The 13,661-nt window shown below is 45.4% G+C and overlaps 1 protein-coding gene across 1 annotated transcript in view; it reads left to right on the top strand.

Annotated features, from left to right (window-relative positions):
* The window catches only part of Galntl6 (polypeptide N-acetylgalactosaminyltransferase like 6), a 1,066,425-nt gene that overhangs the window by 1,037,716 nt on the left and 15,048 nt on the right, over window positions 1-13,661 (top strand). The window contains 1 exon segment of the mRNA XM_028889258.2: window positions 8,280-8,429. Coding sequence (XP_028745091.1) covers window positions 8,280-8,429 — 150 coding nt within the window.

The raw sequence follows: 13,661 nt of genomic DNA, 5'->3' as shown, positions 1-13,661 counted from the left end.
CTGCAGGCCCCTTTGGTCTTTCAACTTTGAATAATGAACTATTTTCAAATAAGAAGTACGGGATGGACCACACAGATTCCACAAGTATCCACAGCTATTGTCAAAGTTACAAAGAAAACCAGCTGATGCTCACAGCTGAGGCCTTTCCCCAGCCTGCTTCCCTCTGCAGAAGAGAACGCCCGCAGTCAGGGCAGTGTGCTCTCACGGTGCTCTCTGTCTCTCAGACTGGACCACCATAGCTGTCTTGGGAAGACAAGAGGAGTAATGGAGCACGTTCTCTGCTGGCCTGACTGCCCTGCTCCGGCTGTATTCCTCCATGTCTGCCCTGATACTGGCCAGGAGGAGGCTCAGCTGGAGCACCCTTGTGCTTTGGAGAGAGTCATTAGCTTATGCACACATTCCACACAGAAGAATCTTGACAAAAGTGAACCCACTGAGCAATGACCCAGCCTAAGGTCCTTAAGGAGTGGTTCAAGTCCACTTGTCTCCTCCCTGTTTCCTCTTCCTGGCCCTCCTGCATCCTGAAATACAATCAGAGTGCCAGGTTGCTGGGAAAGCAGCCAGTTCCAACACCAGTCGAGGATGACTCCATCAGCTGACACCGACATCTTCTAACGCCCCCTAAGTAGTTACTCATCCAACGGTGATCTAGGAAGACAGACGGCCTTAGAGTCCGGCCAGCATGGGTCTCACTTTAAGCCAAGCAGCCTTGTTCAGTTCTTTTAGGCCAAAGGTTCTCCCTCATTAAATAAGGACAACAGGCCCCACCTCCTCTACGGGGTTTTCTGAGAAGTAATGGTGCCCGAGACGTAACATTAACTCCCACATGAAGTCAACTCAGTCACTGTACTTTCCCTCTGTCTGCACACACACACACACACACACACACACACACACACACACACACACACACTGTCATGCTCTCAGGTTCAAGGCTCCTGTGACATGCATGCATTGGTCCATTCCCAACATGCTCATCCACTCCAACATATGAACCATTCCCAGAAGGCTCCGCAGCTCTAGGACTGTGGTGATAGCTACAAGGTGTCAGACGGGAACTCACTGGCCTCCTCCTCCTCCATGTCCTCCGCTAAGCACTGCTGAGGTGTTGCCGAGCATCAGAGGAATATGGTAGGCCGGCACTGCCAACAAGCAGCCGGCCTGAGGGCAAGCAAGAATGCTTAAGAGGCTACCTGTAAGGCCAGCATTTGAGGCATGTAGGAAAGACAGTCTCTAAAATTAAAGAGGGAAGCTTTAAGGGAAAACTTCGTCTCTTGGGCTAAATTTATCTCCTCTTTTCAGCCCAAGTGGGAAACGAATTTAGATAGCTTATGGGGATACATGTCTGGATACCTGAACCAGGCTTAATATTTCTAAACAGGAAAATTCTAGAATGGAGTATTATCGGGCCTGAACTCTTATTTGACAGATAAAAATGACCACGGAGAAACTGAAGTATATGCACACACTTTTATTGTTGATTGTTCATTTACCTCAGGCTAAACTGGGGGGAAAAAAAATCTATGGTATGTAATTTACAGAATGGTCACCAGAGGGCAGCACTAGACAAGAAGAAAACTTCACAAGGCTGGAAAAAAAATAGGTATCTATCTATCCCTGCATTTAATACAGCCCTTTAAAAAGATTTCCGGACTCTGTAGTCCTAAGGCTGGAACTACGAGGAGAACAAAGATTGCCAGGGAGGAAAAACTTGAATCTGGCTTGAAACCTGCCACCATGTAAGGCAAATTTATATGACAATAATTAATGAAAGCCTTGTTCAATATTTTGCTTAAAGACTGTAAGCTATAATTCACTCTTGTACGTTTAAGTTAAAATTCCTGGATGAGAAGTACATCAGGCCAGGGGCATTATGGATATTCGTTTTAATTCCAAGCCGTCGAACCGACTAAAGAATAGACAAACTTGTCCCAAAGGCGACGACGAACAAGGGTCCACCGAAGCATGCCCTTAGAAGGGAGGAATTTTGCCGCAGAGCATTATTCAGGACTAATCCGGCTTCTGTGAGGAAGCAGGCATATGATTCATCCTTCCGGGGTCGTTGCTGAGCTCTTTGATATCACTCGAGCATTGTGTGCTGGCTCCCAGTTTCCTCTAGGGATCGAGGAAGAACAGGAAAAATAGATCCAAATAAGAATGTAAGATCTGGAAGGCAACTCCCCAGCCCCCGTTGTGAGTACGGGGCGGGGGCAGAAGGGAGGAGGTGTGTTTGGCTTGGCCTAGTTTGGCTGTTTTCTCAGCAGGGCCCAGCAAGCAGGCTCTGGGCTCCTGCTGGGAGGAAGCCTTGCAGGCCTTGCGGTCCTGCTGAGGAAGCCGACAGACTTTCTCTTTCCAAGATCTGGAGGAGGGGGACACACACAAAACAGAAATCCAAACAAGACAATGCATGCAGAGAAAGGACACACGCCTTTTCTTTGTGGGGGGAGAAACGATCTCAAAACGGCATTCTGATGAGTACAAACTGTAGGAGAAACCTGCTATAACTCAAATTTCTGCAAACTCCGTAACGATGAAATAAAATATAACTACCCACAGAGAGAGAGAAAATGTTTTTCAACTGTCTCATCGGGTTGCCAGATTAAGATAAGTATACTTGCAGCTCCGATCTGGAGAATTTATTTGTATAATACATTACAATCCGGACCCGGGCAATGTTACACACGCCACACGAATACAGAAGCAGGGAAATGGGTCGTGACTCAAAATCTATATTTTAAAGTACCGCTCAAAAGAAGAAAGGCGGGAAATTGACATCTATTTACTTTTACAAGAATGGTTTGGGTTTGAAAAGAAAGTAAAAGGCATCCCGGGGCTTTTAGTAAGTAAATCTAGATGCTTCTGGCTAGTCAGAACCGCCCCGGAGTAGGAGGCAGATTGTGAGTGTCACAGTTAAGTCCCTGAACGGTGAGATGCCCTCACCATGTCTGCTGGTTTCTGCTCTGGAGAAAAACATGTCTAAGGAATGATCAGTCTGACATGGCCTTTGAGGAAGATAAATGACTACAGGAAGCATTTCAAAGATGTAAGAGAGGGGGAAATTAGTTATTGGAAGGTGCAGAAAAATAAAACAATTGGTATAATTTGAAGATTTATCACCCAGGGCCCAGGATTGAAATCACCAAGTAGCAATAACAATACAGAATACCTTATGAAAATTCCTTTCTGGCCATCAATACAAAGCTAGCAACAGGAAACAAAGGTCACCTAGGTGTGCCCAGATACAATTGTGACAGTAGACGACATCTAAGAGACAGACTTGCTGTTGTGAGACCAAAATGAGCCATCTTAGAAATAAGACCAAAATGCTTTCACCCTAAAATTAAGGCCTAAGATTTCTCCTTTTGAGAACAGGCCAGAAGTTACTGAGACCAGTCAGTTCAGATTCCAGAAACCAGGAAGTGTAAAAGTACAGAGTCACAAGGTAGTCAGGAGGTAATGGCTGCCAGACTATGGAATGTCCTCTCCCTGGCCCCCTAGGCAAATGCTTGACCATAGAATGTCCCAACCCTAGTTTCCATAGTGACTGTGTAATCACCAGATGCCCCCATCTGGAGGCAGCCAATGAAAAATGGTGGTGGGCAACTACTTCCTTAGAAGGAAAACTGAATTGTGATTTCTGGAATTCCTAGACACAGGCCAATCAGAATTGTATCCATACTAGCACCCCTAAATTATGTAACCTTGTGATTTTTCCCTTTAAAAACTGAGCTTGCAGACAGGTGGGCGCTTCCTCCAGCCTCCACTGCGTTGGATGTATTGGACGAAGTCCCTGCCTAGGCTTGTATTGCTTTTGGATATCCAGAATTAAACCTTGCTTTTGCATTCTGGCATGCTCGTCTTTGGTGGTCTCTCTGGGGGTCACGATCTGGGCACAACACTGTCACTCGGGTATTCTTTGGGCCTTAAGGGATCCATGTAATGAAAAGTGGGAGGAAATGGAATTCAAGATGCCGGGACACTTGAGGCAGAAGTCAGCTCTGTCGAATGAATGATCTTCAATAGGTAGGGATTACAACTCCTCTCATCTTTAGGCTTCCGGGTATATATGAGCTAAGACAGAGAGAGAGAGAAGCTGGGCACACGGTCCCACCCCCGGCATGGAGAGAGACTGTTCTCTAAGAGTGCAGCCCGGGGCAGCTGATCACTCCGCCTCTCTGGTGGATCTGGGAAGAGTCGAGGGAGGGCGAATATGATCAAAACACATTCTATGGAAGTCTCTAAGAACGAAGAAGAGGATGATGAGGAAAACAAGAAAGAGAACAAGTATGTCAGAGAGAGAAAGAGGGACTGAGCAGAAACATGACGGTAACAGTGTGCTCCTCCGTAGCCTCTGCCTCAGCTCCCACCCCCTAAAGTTAACAAGCAAATAAAATGTTTAAAACGTCTGGTTGCCTGCATTTGGAATCACCCAAGAAACACACCTCAGGAGGTACCTGTGTGGCTTTTCCCAAGAGGTTTGACTGAGCTGAGCAATCCTGAGAGAGATGAACGCGGATGCTCCTCTAGCATCCTTTATTTATTTTTATTTTTATTTTATTTATTTTTAAGTACTTTTTATTAAGAAATTTTATTCATTTTACATATCAACCACGACTCCCCTCCCTCCTCCCACACCCTAGCCTTGCCCCCGTCCCACCCCCATTTCCCACCTCCTCCAAGGTAAGGTCTCCCATGGGGAGTCAGCAGAGCCTGGTACATTCAGCTGAGGCAGGTCCAAGCCCCTCCCCCTGCACCAAGGCTGTGCAAGGTGACCCACCATAGGCACTGGGCTCCAAAAAGCCAGTTCATGTCCTAAGGGTGGGTCCTGATCAAGCTTCATAACTGTCTTCCTATGCAGAGGGTCTAGCCCAGTCCCATGCAGGCTCCACAGCTGTTGGTCTAAATTTCATGAGTTCTCACTAGTTTGGTTTGGTTTCCTCTGTAGGTTTCCCCATCATGATCTTGATGCCCCTTGCTCGTAGAATCCCTCTTCTCTCTCTTCGACTGGAATCCTGGAGCTCGGCCTGGTGCTTGGCTGTGGATCTCTGCATCTGCTTCTCCCTCTCTGACTGCACAGGCAATGTGGGCAGCAACCTGACAGACACGCCAGCCCGCGTGTCTTCTCTACAGTAATTGAGGGTTTCCTCCAACATGAGCCAAAATAAATCTTTCAAAATAAACAGACACACAAACAAACACCCCCAAACACACACAGCAACAGAGACAAAAGAGATATAGGTATACCAGTTACAATTTCTTGATCGAAACCAGGCAGAATGGGGCATACCTATGATCTCGGTCATCAGGAGGCTGAGGCAAGAGGATGTGGCATTTAAGGCCAGCCTGGGCTATGTGATGAGTTGAAGGCCAGTAGGACCCATTTAAAAAAAAAAAAGACTAAAACTATTGTCATTTATCTTGACAGTTATTTCAAGTTTCTGTTGAGGTAAGTAGTACATGTTACACATGTCAAACATATCAAGCACCTGTGCTTTTCTGGGTGCTGGGAAGGTGAGTTTTAAAAGGACACCCTCCGCCACCAAGGGTCTCACGACCTGGTGAGCAATATGGAAACCCAGTGGACGGTCATGACGGAATGAGGAAAGAGGAAGAAGATGAAGCGGTTCAGAAACGAAGGCTGCTTGGATGACTGGACATCTAGACCGAGGAGAAAAACCATCGCAGGATTCTAGGCTGACAGAAGACCTAACTAGACGGGCATCCCAGACCGACTTCGCTGTCCACTAGGAGGGGCAGGAGCGTGGGCAACAAGGACAGGAAGGTTGGCAGGGGCTAGGGAAGCGGCTCATGGAATGTGTTTCTTTGCGAACACAAGGACCCGAGTTCAAGCCCCAGAATCCATTTTAAAAGCCAGGTTTGGTGGCACACACACACTTTTAGTCCCAGCACTGGGGAAGCAAAGCATTCGTGAGGGTCCCTAGCGCTCACTGGCTGCCGGTCTAGCCTACATGGCAAGTCCCAGCCAGTGAGACACCTTGTCTTTAAAACCAAAGTGTACAGTGGCTAAAGAATAATACCTACGGTTGTCCTCTGACCCCTGAACCGCCATGAGAGTGAGTGTGTATGCACACACACACACACACACACACACACACACACACACACACACACATACACACGTACGGGAAAGAATTAGGAACAGAAACAGGTTATTACAATAGTCTACACAAGAGATGTTGAAGATTTGGAGGATGAAACTAATTCCAGAAATGCTTAGGAAACGAAAGTGCCAAGATGTGTCTTAGCGGTGCGGTGGTCGCCCAGTGTGTGTGAGGCGGTGGGCTCCATGCCCAGTCCTGCCAAAGAAGAGAGACGGCGGTAAGACTCGCCAGGTAATTAGATGAGGAAAGTAGAGGAGGCAAAAGTTCCGAGACTCCATGGCTGACGAGATGAATGGCGTTACCACCAACTGAAACAAATCACAGGAGAACAGGCTAGCCAAGAAATGAAACTCCGGTGAGTGCAGGATCTGCTGAATTTGAGTCCTCTGGGAGACACGGTTGGAAAACCCTGCCAGGAGCCAGACCCAACGTGGTTGGTGGGTTCGGAGCATTTCGGTGAAAGCTGGTCTGAGAGAATTTAAGCCCGAGCAGGAAAGAAGGAGGACAGACACCCCTGGTGACGCCATGTTGAGCAGACAGATGAAAGACGGTTACTGCGGAGGAGCATGGTACTTCAAAAGCCACGGGAGCAGCCCCCTTAGAAGAGAGCTCAAAGTTAGGAACAGCACAAATAGACACTTCTCCTGTGTGAAGGACCTAAGACGAGGAGAGACAGACAGACAGACAGACAGAGAACACAATTCCTGCTCAAGACTCCATCACAAGTGCCCAACCTGACACCCCTTGTCCTGTCTGAACTGGTCTCTTGTCCTGCCTTTCAAGGGAACAGAGCATAGACACCCACCTTTACTCAGATGCCTTCACGCATGTATTGGATTTCAATCATTTCTTTGCCTAATTTAGACCTCCTCACCTAGTCCTTCCAGTCGCTTTCAGATTCCCATCACGTAACTGTCTTCCCTTAGCCATCTCTGGAATTGCCCCAGATTCTCTCGGTAGGAACTGAAAACCCAAGTAGACGGAGAACCAGGCCAGTGGTGAGGGCATTAGCTGCATACAGCTCTCCACTCCGCTTGCTCTCCGTCAGTCAGTAAGACATTGGCCCTGACAGTTCTGCTTCACACAGCTGTCTGCCTCCTAGAGTCCTCGCTCGTCTGAGAATTACATAACCTACTGAACCAGAACGGGAAGAAAGCCCAAGGCTTCTCCGGTCCGTCTTCTCCGTTAATTAAGGACTTTCTTGGACGTGCCCTACAAATGTGGTTCAGCTCAGGGAACTCAAGAAAATGCTCTCTTTCTCAATAGGAATGCTGTTTGTTAATTGAGCCCATTGTAAAGTTCATTTAGGACGTCATAAGCAGCATTTGTAATATAGAGTGAGACGGATAACCCAGACAAGGATAGGAAACGATGGACGGCATATTAATTGAAGTATTCAGTGGAGTTGTGGTACCTATCATCCCATGAAACTCCTGTTTCAGGTTGGAGGTCAGGGACCGATAAGTGCGAACTGTACATCTTATTGTGAGTTACGATCCAAAACTGTCTCTATTGCCCCACAGAATTCCTCTGACCTAGGCTAGAAAATTAATTTGCCTGTTCTTTACTCCATTGCGCTCGGCTTTCCTTTAAATTGGATTTTTCAAGGTGCGAGCATCAATCCAGCTCAACTTTAAGTCTTGTCCGTTGGCAGTTAATCTGCTCATTAGGCTAACGCTGCAGTCCCTGATCCAGGAACCTTTTATCTACGCGACAAACGCTAAAAGTTTTATTAAAGGCTTTTCCTTCTCCTCTCCTTCCTAGCCCCTCTTCTCCCTCTCCCCTCTCTCCTCCTTCATCCTTCCCTCTCCTCTTCCCCCACCTTCAAAATACCTTTCTCTCTCCCTCCCTCCCTCCACCCCTCCCCTTTCCCCTTCCTTACCTGTTCCTAACTGAAAATTTCTCCCTTGCCTTTTTACCAGTCTGGCCAGAGGTACAGCTTCTCACCGCCCTTTGAGGCATGCTGAGATAGATGTCTTCCCTGTATTCACAAAATGGGAGCCCTTTGAAGCATGCCCTTTCAATGCCTCTATTGTGCTGAGCTAGACTTCTTCCTGGTATTCACAAAATGGGAGCTCTGCACTGTCACGACGACGTCTCTCCCCCCGCCCCCCACGTGAACTCACCGTGGCTTCTCTGCTACTGTTCTTTTGCCAGCTCTTTACTTTTGGGTGGAGAGAAGATATTCGACCCGGTGAGCCTCTGCACACCCGAAAATTCTGCTTTGATGCAATCTCACACAGCAGCCCTGTCACGCTCTATGACTGTCACGGCATGAAAGGGAACCAGCTCTGGGGATACCGGAAGGTAAGAGTCGGTTCTGCGGTCATTCTCGGATTGTCATGTGTAGTGGGTTGGGGTTTCACTTGTTGTTGTTTTACTTTTTTGGCTCTTTTGGAGGCCCACCACCCAGCTCCCAAATAAATACACACACAGAGGCTTATCTTTTCTTATGATTGTCCAGCCTTAGCTTGGCTTGTTTCTAGCCCGCTTTTCTTAACTTAAATTATCCCACCTATCTTTTGCCTCTGGACTTTTGTCTTTCTTTATACCTTTCTTTGTTTCTTACTCCAGGGCTTGCTGCATAGCTGCATGTCTGGCCCTGATGTCCTCCTCTCCTCCTTTTCTTGCTCCTTGATCTCTCCTTCCAGATTTCTCCTATTTATTCTCTCTGCCTTCCAGCCTCACCTATTTCTCTCTCCCGCCTATCTATTGACCATTCAGCTCTTTATTAGGCCAATCAGGTGTTCCAGACAGGCACAGTAACACAGCTTCACAGATAAACAAATGCAACGTGAAAGAATGCAGCACATCTTTGCATCGTTAAACAAATGTTCCACAGCATAAATAAATGTAACACATCATCAACTACTAGTCTATAACAGTCATGATTTTCAGATTGACAAGTTGGTTAAAAACACACTGTCTTGGTTCAGTCACCTGGACATATGTACACACACCCAGCTCACACATGTGGAGGCCACCGTGACAGGGAAAGATGCAGTAGAGATGCTCACACCCTCACTGATTGTGTGTACCATTTCCCAAGCAGCTATAACTGAAAAATGACTCCAGATTACTAGTAACACAGGGAAGACTCTAAACTCAGCTCAACCAACTTGGGGGAAAAAGTGGCCACATGTCAAATAAGCAAATACACATGTATAATTCTTAAAAAAAATCCTAATTCACAACACACATAGATTAATGCATCTATTAACTAACTGCATACCCCTGGCTCTTGTGTGGCAGCTGTCTGGTTAAAACAGTTGCAGTAACACACACACACACACACACACACACACGCATACATATATATCCACATAGATATTATTGTAACACTTGGACAAAAAGTAACCCATTTGTGATCGTTTGGCCAAAAGTCTTCCCAGATATATCGAAGGCAAATGTATTTGGGAAACCTAAAAAATATTACATTACAAGATAATACTTAATGATAGAAATAGTTTAAAACAAATATACTTAATGATAGAAAATAATTTTAAAACAAATATAGGCTCATGTTTATTGAGTTAATTAAGCAATTATATTACTTTTAAGTATTTTCAAGTATTATTTTTAACTATTTCCCAGCCGGGGAGCCGATGCCTTCTGTTTACAGAAGTCTGCACAATCCAGACTTATTCGGGTTATCAGGGAAAAAAAATGTACCTAGTGCTATATCCGGGAGCATGGCTACCTGTGACAAAGGCGAGCCCATGTTCCCCCAAATTACAGAAACCTGAAGGGAGAGGCTGAGGGGATGGATAGTGGTGTGGGCAGTAGCTTTGGATGGGTTTCTTCACTTCATGAAAGCCTAGTTCCTACCTCTTGAGGTGGGTACCCCAAACCAGCCTCACTCAGAGCAGACTCCATTGTACTCTTCACTCCACGTGTCAGCACCTCCCTCGGATCCAGCAGACGTTTGCTGTAGCTCAAGAAAAAGCACAAAATGTTAGCTGTTGCGTCTTACAAAGCAATTTAAAATCTAAAGAGCTAATGAGAAGATGCTCTCACAAGTACACAGGAAGGGAATTGCTAACTGTTTTCTTTATGAAGTGTGTAATTGATTAGTCCTGTCAAACTCTCGCTATTCAATACAATATTGTCTATGAGGAGTGGAGTTGGGTAAGCTTTTTTTTTCTTCTCCAATAGTTATTTTCTGACCTTTAGGATGATATTTTCTGGATGCGTCAATAAAACACCAGCTCTCCCTCACATGCTGGTGGTTTCTAATGAACAGAACATTTCTCATCATTGGACATTTACAGAACGAGAGATAGACCACTCAATAAGATGCAATTAAGCCTTGAAAATGCAGTTGTTTTCATTAGGGAGCTTACAAAAGCTTACAGATGGATAAGACCAACTAATGCATGTGCACACAGAGCTCCTGGAGAGGAAAAAAAAATGGGCTACAGTGATTTCAAATGCTAACTCGTATGAGCTTTAACACTGCAAACCTTTCCAGTATCCAAAGGGACTGGATTGGTGAAAGATAATCGCTAGATGTGATTATGCTCTTCCTAGCTTCTCAGATCGGTTGCAGTGCTCAGCAAGAGGTTACACTCTGCATATTTATATAGCAAGCAAGGTATTTATACTCAATCAGGAACATGCCCAAGGCTTAAAATGGCAAGTTTCTGAAATATCTCATCTTGGTCGATGACTCAGACCTATGTAGCACACCTGTTTTGGAATTTTGGAAAATTCAAGGGCTGCTCAACACCTAGAGGAAAAAAAAAACACACAGATGGAGAGCTCTCAGGATCCCTGCTCAGCTACAGTCCTTGGCCTCAGGAAAATGGAGTGGTCTACCAGTTCACTAATTTTTCTGAGGTTGTTTTGGAGTGCCCCCTTTTTATTACCATATTTTAAATTAGATATTTATGGATTAGCCTAAAGGACCATCACCTGAGCACTTGAGGGAATCCTCAGGACCACCTCCAACTGTTAAGGAAGAGGAAGCCTTGATTCACACCCATCACCCGAATCCCCATAACCACTGAGGTGCTGTTATGTGCAATGGACAGGGAAGGATACTAATGCTGGCACAATTGTGGCAAAGCCGGCATTCAAACTCAGATGCATCCAGCTTCAAAGTCTCTATTCACTTCTCGGCTGTGCTCTTTAAGAAACAAGATCAATAATCCCCAGGAGAGGTACCTAGTGTGTGTTGAATTTAGTGCTACAGAAGCCAGCTAATCTTTTCCAACTACATGGAGATTTCTTGGAGAAAGAAGTTGGCTAGTATCTACCTCCTTTGAACAGTTCAAGGTTGTGATCAGATCCTACTTCCTGGTTCATTATCAACAATTAATTAGCTCTCAGCTGTTCTTAAATATGTCTCTTTGCTACACCAAAAAAAGAGGGGCATCCCTATTTTATAATATTGTAACTATGGTTGTAGGCAATGTGTCTCAGAACAGCCCACCAGTGCCCTGTATGAGAGGAATCCCCACCTTGGTTCTCTTTTGCCACCAGGGGGCTCCCTGTTCAAAGAGCAGCAACCCAGTGATAACATTTAAACAATTATTCAAGAAGAAACTCTTTTCTCCTCTTCAGTCCACACATCTGTTCAGTCACTACTACTTGTTTCTCCCTTTGCCCAGCCATTGTCTTCAAATACCCCTCTGTCTGTCTCTGTCTCTGTCTCTGTCCCTCTCTCTGTCTCTGTCTCCATCTCTGTCTCTGTCTCTGTTCCTGTCCCTGTTCCTGTCCCTGTCTCTGCCTGTCTCTGTCTCTGCCTGTCTCTGTCTCTCTCTCTCTGTCTCTCTCTGTCTCTCTCTCTCACACGCACACACACTTTGCCCCTGCTACAGCTCCTGCCCTGGTTCCCATATTACCCTCCATCACTATGATGGCTTCCTAAAGGATCTCCCTGCCCTTCTCACAGTGAACTTCGTTCAGGGGGAGCTTCCCAAACACCTGGCCATTACATTCCTCTGGTTTATACGCCACTTGGTTTCTCACTGAGTAGAAGACAAACTCATTTTACCTCTCACTTCTCGTCCAAACCCTTCAGCATCTGGTCAACATAATGGTCAGGCTCTCTTAAGTCTTAGTCCAACTTACTATAGCCTGGCCAGAGTGGTGGTGCACAACTGTAATCCTAGGACTCAAAAGGCAGAAGCTGGAGGATTTCCACGAGTGCAAGACCAGCCTAGCCTGGACAATGAGTCCTAGCCTAGACTCTGTGAGCCAGGGCTACCAAGTGACACCTTGTCTCAGAACAGCAACACAAAAGCTTAAGGCAATTTCTCCTCCACTTTCATTTCATCATTACTCTAACGGGGATAATAATTAACCGATAACCATGTAAAACTTGGAGCTGAATTTCTGATGGTAGGTCCAAATCCCCATCTGTGTGGGTGACAAACACACTCTTTACGTTGATCACAGTGTTGAAGTGTAACCGAGCATGCCACATCACTGAAGCAAATCTCTGTTGAGTAACAGAACCGCTGTCCCCCTCACCAGATTGAAAGTTGTCGCCCACAGCCTACTCCTTTTACATGCACATTTTATTGGATGGCTTGTATAGCTTGTATCTTATTTTAAGTGTCCCCAAATATATAACCTAAATTAAGAAACTGAGCACAAGCCATTTATTTGAGAGGTGACTGCAAAAAATATATATATACTTATAAATATGAGTGTGTGTACGTGCATTCATGTGTGTGTGTGTGTGTGTGTGTGTAATACTAAAGTTTCCACTATCTCACCAAATAGCCAAATAGAAAGCAAACTCATAGAAATCAACTAACTTAATCTACCATATATAGGTACATCTAAAAGCCCACAAACATGGCTCTCTTGTTACTACCAAAACTTCCCTCCAGCTGTGCAGATGTGGTGGAACACTCCTGCAATCCTATCAGGAGGCAGAAGCAGCAGGAAGGCTGTAAGTTTAAGGCTAGTCTTGTTCTGTATAGCAAGTTCCAGGCTAGCCAGCCAGGACCAAAGAGGAAGATTGTATGAAAGAGGGAGGGGATGGAGGCAGAAGGAGGAGGAGAGGAAGGAGGGAGGGAGGGAGAAAGGGGAGAAAGAGAAAACTTTCCCTGAGAGACTGGGTATAAAATAAGATGTAGACTGTAATCACCTCTATTCAAACTTGCACAGGATCTCATATTTAGTGTAATCAGAAGAATAAAGAAGTTTAAAGGCGTCAGGATTTGAGAGGAAGAGGATAAATGGACTATTCACAGATGATGTGTTTGAGTATTTTGAAAATCCAAAAGACTGTGCAACTAAACTATTAAAATTGAATTAGAACATTTAGCACGGTTTCAACAGGATGAAAACAATTATCTCTACTTGGGCAACAAAAACTAGAACATGAACTGAAAAAGCTGTTCTTTGTAGTTATCATAAAATGCTTAAGATAAATAGTTGAGTTCAAGTCTGGGGGTGGGGGAAATGTCAAGGCCTCCATAGAGAAAATGGCAGAAGGGGGCTGGGCTGTACTTCAGTTCTTGCCTGGCATTTGTGAGAAGAAACTCTGATTTTGTAGTTGCTCTCTAGGGAATTAAACTTTAA

This window comes from Peromyscus leucopus, chromosome 17, assembly GCF_004664715.2.
Source record: "Peromyscus leucopus breed LL Stock chromosome 17, UCI_PerLeu_2.1, whole genome shotgun sequence".
Lineage (NCBI taxonomy): Eukaryota > Metazoa > Chordata > Mammalia > Rodentia > Cricetidae > Peromyscus > Peromyscus leucopus.
Note: the sequence above shows the minus strand (reverse complement) of the source record. Positions and strands in the feature narration are given on the sequence as shown.